The following is an 18,761-nucleotide window of genomic DNA, read 5'->3' on the forward strand; positions in this document are numbered from 1 at the left end:
TACTGGTGAGCAAGGTGAACTTCAAAACCATCTAGCTCTAGCCTTAGTCTGAATTAGCATTGGTCTTTGACTCCATTTCTCACCATTGCCAATGAAACATCTCTAAAGGACAGAGAACCTTGCAATAGCACAATGTACAAACATGTACACCAACAGAAGGGGAGACAGACACTGGATCCTACAACCACCAGTGACTGATTCATTCACTTAGAAGAATACCCAGGGGACTGGCTGGGGGACAACTCTGGGGATAACAAAGAAGCAAAGGAATTGTGGAAATGTGACAAGGTGGGAGACAAAATGAACTTGCTTTCAAGCCTCAAGATATTATCTTAGGATATAAAATAAAGAGAAAATGAGATTTTCCCAGAAGTTCTGATAATGTTTCAGTCCTTGGTTTTTGCTAAGTAAACAGGACTCTGAGTCAGGATATACTTCCCTATTGATACCTCATTATGAGGATTAAAAAAGAAAGATTTCCATACTCTATTCCAAGTACCTGGAAAAGTAAATATTATTGGCTGTGTGGTCCATAATATAAGCACTACATATGTTGTCTCAATCCTTCTGGAGTTAAAGGATCCTTCAAATAGGTCTATAACTAAGAGGATGAAAGAAAAATTTACTTTAGTAAGTTTTCTTACTTTAGTCATTATTGTCTGTGTTTTTTCGTGCAATATTGTTTTCTGTGCCATCAATAGCATGGACATTACTGTATTTCTTTAAAAGTTCTCTAAGATTATCTCAGATTTTCTTTTCCCAAGTCACCACAAGTAAGAGTCAGGTACTTCTTGATCTTTGCAGAAATTGTCATTGGGAAGGTTATCATATCACAATCAAAGACTCACATTCCTTTCTCAGATGGAACTAAATGATTTGCTGACTAAAAAGGTAAGGTGTTGCAGTATGTGACCAGATATAACAGTCATGTATGTGCAGGAGTGACAACTGTACCTCCATATTGCCTGGGCCACAGCAATATTAAGATGTATCCCAATATCAGAGGACAGATAACTCAGGACACTGAACAATGTAATAACTAACTGGTTTTACAATTACAATTAAAAAACACTTAAAATCAAAATCAGGTACCAATCTTTCTTTCTCCAATTCATCTTATACATTAATGATATTTAAAATTTCCTAAACATGTATTATCATAAAATACCATCTACTGAACACTTACTAAGCACTACATATGTTGTCTCAATCCTCACAATAATTCTGGAAAGAAAATAGTACTATGTCCACTTTACAGATAATAAAATTGAGGCTTAATAAAATAACTTTCTCCATATCATGCAGTTAATAAGGAGTATTGTTGGAAATCAAACTGTTTATCTAGCTCTAATACCTGAATATTTAGCTACTTTACTATCAATTATCTTTTTTCTCAAAAAAACTCCCACAAGTCCCTGCTTCTTATAGGATGAAGTTTAAGCTTCTCATTCCAGTATTTCAACTTTTTCAGTCATTTTCCGCTTTTCCGGTACTTACTTTGCCACCAAATTCACCTGCACAGACTATGTGAATAGTATTCCTGAGTTCCCAGTACAATAGTCCCCCTTATCTATGGTTTCGGTTCCTATAGTCAAATGTGCTCTAAAATATTACTATTTCTCTTGATTCTTTCAAGAAAGAAATATCACATTCACATAACTTTTATGACAATATATTGTTAAAATTATGATTTTTATCATTGGTGTTAAACTCTTATTATGCCTAATTATTTATTTATTAATTTTTTAAAAAAGTTGTAGATGGACACAATATCTTTATTTATTTATTTGTGGTGCTGAGGATTAAACCCAATGTCTCACGTGTGCAAGGCAAGCGCTCTACCATTGAGCCACAACCCCAACCCTTTCTGTGTCTAATTTATAAATTAAACTTTATCATAGGTGTATATATATAGGAAAGGACATAGTATACATAGTGTTCAATACTACCTGTGGTTCAGGCATCCACTGGGGATCTCAGGGTGTATCCCCCACCTCATAGACAACTGGGGCCTGTTGTATACAACCCACTTTCCTTTTCCCACTTTAGCTGGCCAGTCTCCTCATTAATCTTTTTATATCTAGCAAGTTCTTACCTTTGGGTCTTTAATTATGCTTCTTATTCAAATATTACCCATCTTCAAGGCCTAACTCCATTCCCATGTTCTCTGAAAAGCATTCCAATTATGGCAGCATTACTGCCATAACTCTTCCTCCTTTAAATTTCCATAGTCTAAATAATCATGTGTCGCTTATAATGTTGTTTCCAGAATATCCTATATACAACGAGTGCATGATTTTATTAAGCCCAGAGACTAGGTCTTTTGCATATTTTTAACATAAAATGTTATTACTTTTTAACATTTTTAAAGGTTATATAACAACAACATCAACATCTCTAGCAACATGTTTCATGTAGTTAGACACATAGTTCTGGGCACAGCATGTGCTTATTGAAACAGAACCAGAAAAGACATCAAAATTCTTTTGTATTTCTGAAGCTTTTCTGGATACAAGAGGAGTCTTGAAGAAGTCATATATATTTTATAAAAAGTTTATCTACAAATTCCCATGACATTAAAAATACATTGTCATTGGGGGTATAAAACTAAGAGCTGCCCTTCTACAAAGATGCCCTCAAACTAGTGATTCTGAGCATTCCTGGTCTTGAGCCAGGACTGGGTTGTGTCCATGAATTTATTCCAGCTTCATCCTGTTCTCCTTCTAGCCCCAGTGACAGACTCCTTTCCTCTCCTGCTTCAGTCCTTCCCTCTAGTTTCTCCCTAGACCTGAGGGTTCCTAGTTTTGAACCTGGAAACTTCAAAGGATTTAGATGGACTCCTTATCTCATACTTTGTACCTAACAGTGTTAAACAGTTATTTGTTGAATAAGTAAGTACATGAGCAATGGGATTTTATTACTTTTTAAATGCTTCTACATTTTATGTAAATGAAAACATTTTTAAAGGTTATATAACAACAACATCAACATCTCTAGCAATTAGAGAAATGCAAATTAAAACTACACTGAGATTTCATCTCAATCTAATCAGAATTATCGAGAACAATAAATGTTGGTGTGTATGTGGGGAAAAGGTATAATCATACATTGCTGGTGGGAATTGCAAACTGGTGCAACCACTCTGGAAAGCAATATGGAGATTCCTCAGAAAACTTGGAATGGAACCACCATTTGACCCAGTTTTCCTACTCCTTGATATATACCAAAGGACTTAAAATCAGCATACTATAATGATGTGGCCACATCAATGTTTATAGCAGCTCAATTCACAATAGCTAAGCTATGGAACCAACCTAGGTGCGCTTCAACAGATGAATGGATAGAGAAAACGTGGTATATATACACAATGGAATATTACTCAGCCATAAAGTGCTGAATGATTTCTCTGATTTAAGGATACTGATTCATAATATGCTGGGATGGGGATGGGAAGATTAAATGAACTCTAGAAAGAGGAAAAGAGTAGGGAGGGGAAGGGAGGGGGCATAGGAGTAGGAAAGACAGTGGAATGCAATGGTCATAATTACCCTAAGTACATGTATGAAGACACGAAGGATGCGACTCTACTTTGTATAAAACCAGAGATATGAAAAATCGTGCTCTATATGTATAATATGAATTGCAATGCATTCTGTTGTCATATATAACAAATTAAAATTTTAAAAAATTTAAAAAAAATAATGAAAGTATGGCATTTGCCAGTAAATGTATAGAACTGGAGATTATCATACTACAAGTGAAACAAGCCACTCTCCAAAAACTAAAGGCTGAGTGTTCTCTCTAATATGTGGATGCTAACACACAATGGCAGGGCGGGTAGGGAAAAACAGAAGTTCATTGGATTAGACGAAGAGGAATGAGGGGAAGGGATGGGGGATGGAAATAGAAAAGAATAAAATGACTCAGACATAACTTGCTTATGTTCTTATATGAATATATGACCAGTGTAACTCCATATTATGTACAACCACCATTATGGAAGTTATACTTCATATGTGAGTAACATGTCAAGATACATTCTACTGTCATATATAACTAAAAAGAACAAATTAAAACAATTATAAAAACAAAACTCAGCTAAAAGTGGCATTTGGGGTACTTTATCTTGACAACCTGCCCTCTAAAAAATTATAACAATGTAAAATGTTTGACATGACAGTACTGTAGGTTAAACATCTTTTCTATGTTTGGTAACATGAATCAAGCAAGACGGCTTTTTGTTTTAATTCACATTTCTTTGAAATTTTATGTCTAGTCATTTGTATTTTCCCTTTTGGTTCAGGCCCTTTTTCCTTTTATCTTTGCCCTCACCCACATCCCCACACACCCTTACTGGGGATTGAGCCCAGAGAGACTACCACTAAGCTATGTCCCCAGTCCCTTTTTAAATTTTATGAGAGAGATCTCGCCAAACTGCCCAACTTGGCCTGGAACTTGTGATCCTCCTGCCTCAGTCTCCCGAGTAGATGGTGTTATTTTTTCAAAATAATTTATAAATGAAAATTTGTAAGCACAAAGGTAGAAAGAATGGTAAAAATAAGTGGCTCTGTATCTGCTACCAAGACTCAATAATTGTCCACAATTATTTCACCTACCATCTACATGCATATACACAATTATTTCTGGAACACAATATTTTGTGTGGATTTTACAGACATTGTGATACTTAAACACTTGAGCATGCATCTTGGAAAATAGTATTATCATATATAAATACAATGAAGGGGACTGAACCCACGGGCACTTGACCACTAAGCCACATCTCCAGCTCTTTTTATATTTTATTTTGAGACAGTGGCTTGCTAAGTTGTTTAGGGCCTCACTAAGTTGCTGAGACTGGCTTTGAACTTGCAATCCTTCTGCCTCAGCCTCCTGAGCCACTGGGATTATAGGTGTGTGCCACTACACCAGTTCTTTTATTGAGTTTTGAGAGCTCTTTTTATATTAAGAATACTAATCATTAGCTTGGCTAAAATATTTAGGTATCAAACCCTAAATTTCCACTATAAAGCACAGATAATGTCAGATATATATATCATATAGTTATTTTAATTATAAAAAAAAACATACACTTAAAAAGTGCTCAGAATAAAACAGGTATGTGTTATATAAACAATAAATTACAATTGTTGTTATTTTTTTAACCTTTAATTTTATTTATTTTTATGTGGTACCGAGGATGGAACTCTGTCCTCGCATATGCTAGGCAAGCACTGAGCCTCAACTCCAGCCCCGCTGTTATTATTTAAAAAAAAAATTTTTTTTTTCAGTTGTTGTAAGCCATTTAATTTTGTTCCCAGTGGCTTAATACACACTCTAACTGTGGGCAAGGAGGTAATATGGGCAAAGTACAATATGTAGAAATAAATAACACTCTAGAAAAGAAATTTTAAAAATCCAATACTATTGGGCTGGGTTTGCAGCTCAGTGATACAGCACTTGCCTAGCACATGTGAGGCCCTGGGTTCGATCCTCAGCACCACATAAAGATCAATAAAATAAAGGTAATGTATCCATCTACAACTACAAAAATTTTTTTTTTAAAAAATCCAATATTATTATAAGGCCGTACATCTTTCAGTCTCTTCTTAACAAATACTTAAAGCAGTCTCGAGGGGCTGGGATTGTGGCTCAGCGGTAGAGCGCTCGCCTAGCATGGGCAGGGCCTGGGTTCAATCCTCAGCACCACATAAAAATAAAGGTATTGTGTTGTGTCCATCTACACTTTAAAAAAAAAAAAAGCAGTTTCGAATCTGAAGTCTATATTCCAAAAATAAACAGGTCTATTGCATTTTAATTTTTCTATAACTTTGATTAGCCTCCAGCTAGAAGAGCAAAAGAAAAATTTATGATGAGTTTAGGCAGAGGAACAAAATGCAAACAACCCAGTTTTTCAAATTATTAAATGAATAACACAAAGTGTTTATAATTATACTTTGAACACTGTAAGCACTCTATAATTGCTAGCTATTAATATTATAAGATCTAAAATCTAAATAATTTCTTTTAACTATTATTAATGTGAAATTATGTGATAAAATATGCTGCATAATTGATTACCATAAATAATGGGCTCTAGTTCTTTAACACCATTGAGAATACCAGGACCACTGAACATAGCAGAGAATTACTCATAACTTAATAGTTTAACAGAAATCTTCTGAGGTGATGCAGCATACCTGTAATCCCAGTGACTCGTGAGGCTGAGAAAACACTTGCCTGGCATGTGTGAGGCCCTGGGTTTGATACTCAGCACCACATATAAATAAATAAAACAAAAGATTCATTGACAACTAAAAAAAAAAAAAAAAAAAAAGAATTTAAAAAGAAAAAAAAAAGGCTGAGACAGAAGAATTGCATGTTTGAGGCCAGCCTCAGCAACTTAGTGAGCAATTTAGCAAGACCCTGTCTCCAAATAAAAAGGGCTGGGGATGTGGCTCAGTGGTCCTCTGGGTTCAATTCCTGCTACCAAAACAAAACAAAACAACAACAACAACAAAAAGGTTTAACAAAAAGTCAACCAAAATAATTAGGGCCTAGTAGTTCTTTGAGGAATATAGTTCTTTAGTTACTTATTTTATATGTTTATTGCTCTATTGAAGTTTCAGTTAATATTTTTATTATTATGCTGAGGTTTGGATATGTTTTGGCTATTTTTTCTTATCACATTTTGCTGCTTAGCTGGAGTTTTTAATTTATAAGAACAGGATTAAGGACTGGGGCTGTAGCTCAGTGGCAGAGCACTTGCCTAGCTTGTGTGAGGCACTAGGTTTGATCCTTAGTACCACATAAAAATAAACAAATAAAATAAAGGCATTCTGTCCATTTATAACTACAAAGTTTCTTTTAAAGAACAGAATTAATATATATAGAATGTCCTTACTGTATATTTCTTATAACTTCCTTTTTTCTTATCAGTATTTATTGATTAAGTTTACTGATTTAAGTTCCTTGACTTAACAATGAAGTTACATTCTAATAAGCCCATCATAAGCTGAATAGTGTCTAAAAGACAGAATGATTGTATATGCTTTTTGCACCATTAGTAAAGCTAAAAAATTGGTAAAACCAACCATCTAAAGTTGCCTGCATTAACTGTCTATACCTCATCTCTAAGGCTGCAAATTTTTCTTCTCCCTTTTTCTTCTTTAATATACAAGAAGTTTTTCTATCTTATTAGACCTTTCACAGAACCAATTCTTGAGTTTAATTCTTGAATTTCTACATCAATTTCCTTTTGTCTCCCTCTTATACTTTTTTCTGTTTGTTAACTCATTAATTTCTTCCATGTGTTTGTTTATTCTTATATGTATTTTTTATAACGACCTTACCAGTTCTATTGTTCTAATTTTTATATTCTCATTTATATTTTGTGTCTTTGTTCTGGCAAAGATAATAAAAGCTCTTACTACCATTTTGGAATTTTTCCTTTTTTCATTTATTACATTTTTAACTTTTTGATTTACTTGTTTTGCTCTAATGGTACCTGAGGCATAAAAATTAAAAGTTCGTTATAATTTTATACTGTTTATCAATACTAAATAACCTCTGGTTCTCAGTTAATACATTTTTGCCTTGAGAATCTGGCTTCGTCTGCTGTTAGTACCGTGATCCATGATTTATTTATTTATTTGTTTGTTTTTGGTCCCAGGGATTGAATCCAGGTGTGTTCAACCACTGAGCCACATTCCCAGCCCTTTTTTTTTTGTATTTCATTTAGAGACAGAGTCTCACTGAGTTGCTTAAGGCCTTGCTAAGTTGCTGAGGCTGGCTTTGAATTTGTGATCCTCTTGCCTCAGCCTCTCTTGGCCATTGGGATTACAGGCATGAGCCATCATACCCAGCCATGATTTATAGATGTTTGTCTGACACATTTTTGCCTGGTTTTACTTTTGACATTTAAAACAGTTTTATAAAGATATAATTCACACCATACATATTTGTTTCCTATGGCTACCACAAACTTAATGGCTTAAAATCACACAAATTGATTTTCTTGGTTCCTTTGGGATAAAGTCAAGGTTGTCAGCAGGCTGGAGCCTCCATTTCTTTGCCTTATTTAGCTTCTGCCTAGCTTATATTCCCTGGTTCCTGACCCCTTCCCTGTAGATACCCAACCTCTTGGCTTCCACCAACATATCCACTTCTATATTCCACTGTATAGATACACCAATTTTATTTATCTATTCATCAGTTGGTAAATATTTGTGTTGTTACCACTTTTAGGCTACTATAAATAATGAACATTGTATACAAGCTTGTTTATGAACATATTTTCAGTTCTCTTGGGTATAATTTAGGAGTAGAATTTCTAGAGCACATGATAAGTCTGCTTTTAACATTTTGAGAAACTGTGAAACTGACTTCTAGAGCAACTGTGCCATTTTACATTTTCACCCGTTTCTCCATATCCTCACCAACACTCATTATTGTTTACTCTTATTCTAGTGGGTATAAAGTGTTATTTCATTGTGATTCTGACATTTCCCTAATAACTAATGATTATACTTTCTTGGTATAATCATTGGTAGTATCATTTGCAGTTACTTTTGATATTTTTGATTGGCTATAAACATTTCATATAAATTGATTACAGTTTTGATTTGGATTGTTGTTCTAATCTGAAGGAAAATCTTTGTTTTTAACAAAGCAGTTTAAACCACTCATATTTATGGCTTAAAACAGAATTAGTTGGCCTTGCTAATATTACCTTGCTCTATATTTTGTGTTTTTGTCTTTCTTGTTTTAAATTTCTTCCCTTGTTCTCTATCTTTTGCATACTGATTTGGCTTTTTGTTTTTAATTTTCTTTAGTTGTCTGGAAAACTAGATACATAGATAAACCACATTTTATTAATTCCTGCATACTGCTTCTAATTTTGCTGGTATTTGCATTTTTAACCTATATTTTATCAAACACTGCTTTTTAATCTTAGTCTGGTCCATCTTGTTTATACAGACAGTATTCTTTTTGTATTCTATGGAGGAGGCCAACAATTTCCCAAAACTTTTTTTTTAGATTTTTCAGTGACTAATTTTCAGAAATGTTGTTCTGGGTCTTCCAGATGAGTCTTTTTCATAGAATATCACTTTTATTAGTAGTAGCACTGTTTAAGATTTTAAATACTGAAGAGGAAAAGCCATGTCCAAATTTCTTATTTATTAAAAGTGTGATGGTAAGGAATGCTTGTCAGGTATCATTTGAACTAGATGGCTTCTATCATATTCTTCTAAGGAAAAGTCCTAATATGCATCTTAATTCTAGGGTCACAGAAACAAATGTAATTTAAATCCTGTCAGATTATTATTCTATTAATGATTAAAGACCACAGAAAGAGTAGTTGATGTTGTATGTGTATGGAAAGGCAAAATACTATTTTTAGAAAATTAACTATGGATAGTTATAAAATAAAAATACTCAAGGTGGGTGAGTTGGCACATGCATTTAGTATCAGCATCAGGAGCCTGAGGCAGAGGACTGCTTGAGGCCACAAGTTTGAGACCAGCCTGAGCAATGTATTTTTCAAATGTATTTCTCAACTGAAGCAGAGTATTAAATTAATTCTTTGAAGAAATGCAAAAATGTAACTCAGCTATCTGGTCAATAAAATGCTCCCGGCCGGACACACCTGTAATCTCATCAGTTTGTGAGGCTGAGCAGGAGGATCATGAGTTCAAAGCCAGCCTCAGCAAAAAGCAAGTCGCTAAGCTACTTAGTGAGACCCTATCTCTAATTAAAATACAAAAAAGGCTGGGAATGTGGCTCAGTGGTCCAGTGACCCCAAGTTCAATCCCTGGTCAAAAACAAAACAAAACAAAAACCTCCCAGGTTTTCCTTAAAAAGTTGACACCTTAGAACTATCTAGCATTTGTTTCAGACATAAAATCACTCATTTTCTTACAAAGTCTTGCATTAGTTTCTTAATAAACAAAACATTATCTTTTTCCTATTGCATCTGACGAGATAAAATACCTTGTTATAGAAAGTAGAAACACTAATAATCCTTTTTGTTTTAATCTGCATTAAAAGGTTTGAAAACCGGTTCCCATCTTCTATCCCTAGACGAGAAGAATACAGAAGTGCTAACTACTGTACTGGAAAGAAGATCAAAAGACAACACCCACACAAAGCAAAGGGCAGCTGAGCACACAGCTTAGTTCTGACTTACCACATTCTCCAAAGGTGCTGCACCAAACACTTTAAAAACGGGGTTGGGTTTGGAGGGTGAGATACAAAGGACAATAGCTTGCTGTCCCACTCGAGTTGTATATTCATCTAATGTGGCTCGAAGTTTCCTGAATCAGAATGAAAAGAGAACAAAAGCAGTTAAAGAAAAGAAATTATAGTGACACAAAGAAAAATCAAACTTACTTGGTAGGTAATTCTGATCAGATATTCATTGTTTTACCTAAATGTGAAAAAAGGAGTGTGAGGTGTGATAGCCTCTTTAGACCATTCTCCTAAAGAACAAAAATGAGACCCCGGTGATACAAAAAATTTGCCTTGGATGATTATTTTTTTTTTTAAGAGAGAGAGAGGGAGAATTTTTTAAAATATTTATTTTTTAGTTTTCGGTGGACACAACATCTTTATTTTATTTTTATGTGGTGCTGAGGATTGAACCCAGCTCCCTGTGCATGCCAGGCGAGCGCACTACCGCTTGAGTCACATCCCCAGCCCCTGCCTTGGATGATTTTGAACACAGCAGTATTCTTCTTAATCTTAACCAACACCATCTATTGCTACTTTCAAGGATTATGGCTGAGATCTCCTCTTACAAATGTTATTATATCATGTCTATGCTTAATGAAGGGGTTTAAATGACTTGCTTCTAATTTCTTTTATTGACAGTCATTTTTTATTTCTCACAGTCATAATTTTATCCAAAAATACTATTTAAAAAACATTGTAGTGTCAGATTTCCATTGTGATATAAACAATAACTCTTAGTCTTTCCAGAATTTACAATTTGATGGAGTAAGAACTTTTACAAATATAATAGTTCCCCCTCCTTCTCTTTGCAAATATAGTATTCCTCCCTTCTCTGTGGGGGATATGTTCCAGAACCCCCACTGGATGCCTAAAACATCAGATAGTATCAAATCACATATATATATAGTTTTTAAATTTTTTAATACATACTTACCTATGATAAAGTTTATAAATTAGGCACAATTAAGAGATTAACAACAGTCATCATAAAATAAAACAATTATAAAAATACACTATAAAGTAAAAGTTATTTCCAACTCAATGATTATTTATTCTGGAATTTTCCACTTACTATTTTTTGGACCATGGTTGACAACAGGTAACAAACCTTAGAAAATAAACCCACAGATAAGACTACAGTATAACAACAATGGATGAAATAGAAGCCTGGGCAGATTATTCTAAAGTCCTACATTTCATAATTCTTCTGGGTTCTAGTCTACCCTTTCAAGGTACTAGTAAGCAAAGATCACATACTCAGCAAGAAATCTGGCAGCATTCCTTGAAGGAATGGTTTATATTCACTGTATTCAATTCCTATCTTTCTGTTCTCCTCAATTCTTTTACCCTCATTCCTATGAAAAACAGTCAACAAATTTAATCATGAGGTCTATGCTGATCAATCTAATGGTCAATTTGCATCTTATTCAATCACATTTGATAGGGCTGACATAGGTTATCCTTTTGAAACACTTTTTGAACTTGGCCTTTGGGATACCACTTTTTGGTTTTTTCTCCTGACTTGCTGGTTGCTTCTTAGACTTCTTTGATGCTTCCTTTTATCTCTACAATCTTAAAAGGGTAGAGTGGGTCAGGTCTCGGTACACACAACTCCTAGTCTCTGTGTTTTAAATACTATCTATATGTATATAATGCTCAGTCAAGAACTCTCTTTTAAATTCCAGACTCATATATCCAATTGCTTCTTCTGTATCACCATTGAATGGTTAAGAGATATACAAACTTAACGCCATCTCTATTGGTTCCAGTAATCAAACCAAAAATCTTGAGGTTACTCTTCACTTCTTTTTCTCTCTCATTCTCCACATCCAATCCATCAAGGAATCATGCTGAGCTGACTTCTGAAATACATCCAGAACCTGACCACTTCTTACTACCTCTGCTGCTCTGACATTGGGTTGTCTGTTTTGTTTGTTTGTTGTTGTAATGGGCATTGAACCCAGGGGTTCTCTACCACTGAGCTACGTCTCCAGCCCTTTTTTAATTTTTAAAAATTTTTTTAAAATTTTGAGACAGTGTCTAACCAAGCTGCTGAGGCTGGCCTCAAACTTGTGCTCCTCCTGCCTCAACCTCCAAAGTCTCTGGGATTACAGATGTGTGCTACTGTGCCCAACTTACAACACTGGTTTTAAGACTATAATTTTGACCTATATATATTACTACAATAACCTGTTTCCATCCTTGCAACCCAGTCTATTTTCAGTCTATTCAGTTTATTGAATGTAGTTTGAGTGATTTTTTTTAAGCACTCACATCAGATTGTATCTTTGCTCTGGTCAAAAGCCTTCACTGACTTCCCACCTCACTCTGAGTTAAGAGTTAAAACACTGATATAAGAAGGTAAGACCTCATGATTGGGCTCTCCTCCAGCATGCTACCATCTCTCCTCTCTTGTTCTCCCCAACTGTCCCTCAACCTGACTGCGAGTCCCACCTCAGAGCCTTGGATCTTGATATTCCTTCTGCCCGAAATGCTCTTCCCCTGTACTTCAACATGGTTGCTCTTTCAGTTCCTTCAGGTCTCTGTTCAACGATTGACTTATCAAAAAGATTTCTCAGACCATCCCTATAAGAGAAAAACTACTATATCTCCCCACCTCCTTTCTTACAGTAATTTTCCTTACTCCACTTTATTTTTTTCCACTACATTTATAGTCAATCTGACATGATTTGTTTCTCTTCTTTCCCCCTCTATCAGATATAAGCTCTTTAAGGGAATTTTTTATTCACTGATATATTCTCAATGCCTAGAATAATGCCTGGCACACAGAAAGCATACAAATTTTCTCTGAATGAATTAATGGAAAATAACACATCTTTTAAATAATATTTCTAGATTTTCATTTCTTTAATTTTATAATAGTACTTTAGAGTAAATCTGTCATTAAGGACTCTTGATGTCCTTGAGGAACCCTGTCATCTATTCATGAAGCATTTGAAGGAGGGTAATAATAGGGATAAGGGATCCCTCACCGAAGCAAACGTGTTTGCTGTCTCTTCCGGATAGATGGATTAGACTCAAACACATGAGGCCGTTTCCTTTTCTTCCCTGTTGCCACAGCAGCAGCAGCAGCCATTCCCACAGGACCTGAAATAGTAAGTATGTGCTGAGATTGAAGCCTGCAACTATATAAGACAGAAAGCAATTAAAGATTCACAAAAAACTTAGCATTTCTTTCCTAATATATTGTCAGGGAAAATGGAATGTTTCTGATACTAACAATATAGTTCACTATTGTTTAACATGAATCATACTTTGATTTACTACTAAAACTTACAATGAATCTTTTTACAGCACAAATGACTTATACCTCCTCACCACACACCAGCTTGAAGTTTGTATAAAGCTGTTTTGCCAGCATGCCTGGTCTGTAATGGCAATATTCTCAGAGGTGCTAGGACAAACTGTGGCATTAAGATGAAGGTTTGTCAAAACCGAGACAAATTACTTTCATTTGCACTCAGCCAAGTTAAGGTACTAAGAGAAAATACTCACACCCGAAACTGCAACAACATCACCTATAAGAGGAATATGTAAAAGAATACCATCCTTAATTGAAAACTTTTCTTGTTATCTCTGGGAATTTTGCCAAAAAGGGGAGATGTTGGCCATTAGGTCAAGTTGATGAAAGCATCCTGGCAGAAAAGAGATGAAAACTTCCCTGCTCTAAGGAGGAAATCAGAATAAAATCTGGTCTGGCTTGCCCTAAAACTCATGTATTTTGTATGTGTGTGTGTGTGTGTGTGTGTTTTGCAGGGTGGATGAAAGGTAACCCTAATGAACAATGAGAGTCTCTGATACCTGCACTCTCAATATATCAAATACATTTCTTTTTTCTTTTTAAAAAGGTGCTCTACCTTTATCCTAATTAGTGAACCCTCTAGAAGGGTTAAATAAATCTAAATTGAATTGCTCACAATGATACCAGCATGTATATTCTAAGTGAATGAATTAAAATAAGCTTTCAGGAAAACCCAGATGAGCTTCTGTGCATGTTGTTTAGTAGCCTAATCAGCCAAACTTGATTCCCAAAAGCAAGCTGAAAATATTTGACTGCTTTCTTTCAGTTGGTACAGAAAGAAATCTTATTGATGCATTCTTTCCCAATGTTTTATTTTACATAATTATAGTATGCATACTTAACATTACTGAAATCTACCTTAACAAAACTTTTAAGTATGTACAATATTAATTAACTATAAGCATAATTTTGTACAAGCAGATATCAAGAACTTATTCCTCTTGCACAAGTGAAGCTATCTTTGTGTGTGTGCATACATGCACATGTGTGGTGCTAATGATCAAACCTAAGGCCTTGCACACCCTAAGCAAAAACTACCACTAGGCTACATCCTTCAGCCCTGAAACTCTGCTGAACATAAACTCCCCAGATATCCTTCCCCTTAGTCCTACCATCCTAACTCTCCACTTTTACGAGTCTGATTATTCAGATACTTCATAAGTAGAATCATGCAGTATTTGTCCTCTTGTGACTGGCTTATTTCAATTAGCAAAATGTCCTCAAGATGCATCCACATTGTCACACAGCAGGATTTCCTTCATTTTATATGGCTGAATATTCCATTTTGTGTACATATATGCTGTATCTTCTTTAGTCATTCATCCATCACTGGACATGTAGATTGTTCTTACATCATGGTTATTGTGTACAAGGCATCAATGAACGTGGGATACCTCTTTGGGATCCTGATTTAAAATGTTTTGGGTAAATATCCAACAGTTTCTATTTTGAATTTTTTGAGGAAACTCCAAAAAAGGGTTCCAATTACTCTGTAACCTTGTCAAAATTAGTTATCTTTCATATTTTTGATAACAGCCATCCTAACAAGTGTGTGGTGCTACTTTATTGTGGTTTTGATTTGCATCTCTTGAAGTTCTACGAGGACGACGTTAAGCATCGTTTCATATAGCTGCTGGCCATCTATTTAACTCTTTAGAGAAACATTTATTCAAGTCCTTTGCCCATTTTTAAATCAGCTTCTTCATTTTTCTATTGAGTTATAGGAATCCAATATTTTATCATGAATACTTCCACACATTAAGCAAAGTTAAAAGAATTTTAACATTTCACTACATACATTTATCCACTCACCAATCCAAATTCTTTTAAGGCATTTCAAAGTAAAATGCAAATGTCAATGATAGCCCTAAATACTTCAGCAGGCATATCATTAGCTACAATTCAATATTTTTTTTTGCATTTTTTCATGAGGTAAAATCTACATATAATGAAATACACAAACTCAAGTATATAGTATGTGTGTGTATATATATAAATAAAAAAGGTTATTTCATGCCCCTTTCTAATCCTCCCAAAGGTACTACTATTTTCTGATTTTTTTCACGCTACTTTGATGTTACTTATTCTAGAACTTCAATAAACAGAATTATACAACATATATCCTCTTTAGTAAAGTTCTTTTACTTAGAAAAATGTTTTTAGAATTCATCCATTCAGTCATTTGTTCCTTTTTGCTTGTTGAGTAGTATTCCAGTGTAAGAATAAACTAGTTTAATTAATCCATGGCACTTGGGCTATTTCCAATTTTAAGCTATTATGAATAAAGTTGCTTAATTTGATCAATCTATAAATTCAACACAATTCAAATGAAAATCCCAGTAAGGGCTTCTGGGGGAACTTGATAAATGAATCTATTATTTAAATGGAAGTGCAATGGCCAAGAATAGGCAATCTAAAAGATATTAAGAAGAGAGGACACTCATTCTATCACATATTAAATAATAACTATAATTAAATAGTCACTATAAAGCTATAGTTATTAAGTGTAGAACTGGCTCAGGGATAGACAAGCCAATAAAAATGAATTGAAAAGTTCATAAACATTCTACCATATGAGCAGATGGGTAAGAAAAGAATAGACTATCAAAAATATGGTGCTAATTGTCTGTGTGGAAAAACAGACTCTATCTTGGAGAAATGCAAATTAAACCAACACTGAAGACTGAGGACACAGCTCTGTGGTAGAAAAGGTGCCAAAGTGAGCTTGAGGCCCTGGATTCAATCCCCAAAACTGCAAAAAAATTAAATTAAACTAAAAAAACACCAACATGGAGATATTATTTTATACCTTCTAGATTGGGAACAATGAAAAAGACTAATAATACCAAATATGGGGATGAGAATCAACAGGTACTCTAGTGTAGTGGGAATTAAGGGTCAGGACCCCGAGATCTGGAAGCAACACTTTATTAGCAGCAGCACAGTCCAAAGTCTGAACCCTGATCAAAGTAGGGTTTTAACTTTTATGCATAAGCAAGTTTTGGGTACACACAGGCAAGAAAGTTGGTGTCATTTTCTTGGAGGTTGCATTCTTCATTTCTCATATGGATGAAGCTTGTCAACAGCCCAGGGACTTGTAGCTCATATAGTTTAGGGACTTTTATTGCACTAAGCCTAAAAGGGAATTGTTCTGTCCCTGTTACTGTTTCCTGCTTCCACTACTGCTGTTATCTGTAAGGTACCTGTAAGCGGCTACAAGCCCCTATGGTTAAATGTCAGTAAACAGAGCTGCTGGGTGTCAGCATGCAAAACCACAGCCTGTCAGCTCTTAAATTGCTAAAGTTCCCATTTTGCTCTACCACTGTTTATGAAAATTTAAGTTAATACACTGATTTGGAAAGTCAGTATTTAGTCTATCTTTGGCCCTCTAGCTCCCCTCCTGCATATACTCTCAAGTAGTATTTTTTTTTTTTAAAGAGAGAGTGGGGGGGGGGGGAGAGAGAGAGAGAGAGAGAGAGAGAGAGAGAGAGAGAATTTTAATATTTATTTTTTAGTTATTGGCGGACACAACATCTTTGTTTGTATGTGGTGCTGAGGATCGAACCTGGGCCGCACGCATGCCAAGCAAGCGCGCTACTGCTTGAGCCACACCCCCAGCCCCTCAAGTAGTATTTTTAAAATTGTAGATTATGACCATTTGGTGGCTTGTGAGCAGTTTTTTCCCCCACTAAAATAGAATAAAACAGAATAGACTAGAAAATATTACAGAGTAATATCACTTGTAATAGGGATAAGTATTATTTCATGAAAAATTGTTATTTCTGTTATATGTGTACTGAGCTACACCCCCAGCTTTATTCTTTACCTTGCACAGCTCCTAAACCTTGTGTGGTTTGACTGTTTATTTATTCTGGATCACAATTTAAAATATATTAATGTGAGACATTATAAAGAGTTTGAAAGCCATATTTGAGAAACTATCACACATATGTATAAGAATATATGTAAAATGATTTTCATTTGCAGCAACTATGATGGCAAAAAATTATAAACCACCTAAGTATCTATGAATGAAATGTTCAGGTAATGAATGCAATCCCAAATAAAAGTTGAAATGAATACACAGCCATATTATTGCCATGAATAAATCTCAGAGAATAATGCTAAATCAATTAAACATGGTATTATAGAAATATAATATAATATAATATAGCCAGGCGCAGTGGTGCATGTTTATAATCCCAGCGGCTCAGGAGGCTAAGACAGGAGAATTGCAAGTTCAAAGCCAGCCTCAGCAATGGCGTGAGGCACTAAGCAATTCAGTGAGATCCTGTCTCTAAATAAAATACAAAAAAGGGATGGGGATGTGGCTCAGTGGTTAAGTACCTGCTGAGTTCAATCCACAGTACAAAAAAAAAAAAAAAAAAAGAGTAATTTCATTAATATGTAATTTAAAATATGTAAAACAATGCCAGGTATTATTTAATGATACATGTACACAGAACAAAAATATAAAGAAATGCAAGACAATGAGAAAGACCAAATCCAGAATAATGGTTTCTTAGGGAGAAGAACAAGATTAGAAAGAGGAACACCGGAAGTTTCAACCACATCTGTAATTCTTATTAAAAAAAAAAAACAAAACAAAACTGAAGTAAACATGTCAAAATAGCAGCCATAATTGACAAAGCTGGGTAGTGAGAGCATGTGTTTGTCATATCAATCTTGAATGTTTCTATATTCAAATATTCAAGTATTTTATACTTTAGTATGAGGCAACTTTTCCAAACATCACATTGAAGGTACTAATTATGTCTAAGACCATGTGACATAATCTGTTACCCTATCCCTTATCACTTTGAAGAAAATAAAATAAATTCAATTTTTCTTAAAAAAAGAAGTCCTCTAAAATTCACATTGGTGACTGACACCAAAACATTTGACTATCTTGAGATATTATTGTTTTTATTACCTACTGACTTCATTTGGTTGTACTACTTCTAAACTTTCTGCCTTGAAAATCAACACTAATTAGGGGCTATCAGCATTAAAATGGGCTGCTGAGAATTAGAAGCATTTTTGAGGTACAACGTGGTAAGATGAATGGTCATTTACCTTTTCTGGGTTTCCTTCAAACATGATGCATGCTACAGACTCACTCCTCAGAAAGATCTTCTAGCTAGCATTAAGTGGAGTTAGGATTCAAATGCAAGCCCAGGCAATTAACCATGGCCTCTGCAGTCTC

At 34.8% G+C, this 18,761-nt stretch overlaps 1 protein-coding gene across 5 annotated transcripts in view; it reads right to left on the reverse strand.

Annotated features, from left to right (window-relative positions):
- Positions 1 to 18,761, reverse strand: part of Nrf1 (nuclear respiratory factor 1) — a 139,302-nt gene that overhangs the window by 62,873 nt on the left and 57,668 nt on the right. For all 5 annotated transcript variants that reach the window (XM_077795943.1, XM_026392790.2, XM_026392789.2 and 2 more), the window contains 2 exons: positions 13,227 to 13,341; positions 10,190 to 10,316 (listed from right to left, as the gene is read on the reverse strand). In XM_077795943.1, coding sequence (XP_077652069.1) covers positions 10,190 to 10,316; positions 13,227 to 13,341 — 242 coding nt within the window. The remainder of the gene's footprint in view (positions 1 to 10,189; positions 10,317 to 13,226; positions 13,342 to 18,761) is intronic.

The sequence above is a fragment of the Urocitellus parryii genome, chromosome 3 (genome assembly GCF_045843805.1).
Source record: "Urocitellus parryii isolate mUroPar1 chromosome 3, mUroPar1.hap1, whole genome shotgun sequence".
Classification (NCBI taxonomy): Eukaryota; Metazoa; Chordata; class Mammalia; order Rodentia; family Sciuridae; genus Urocitellus; species Urocitellus parryii.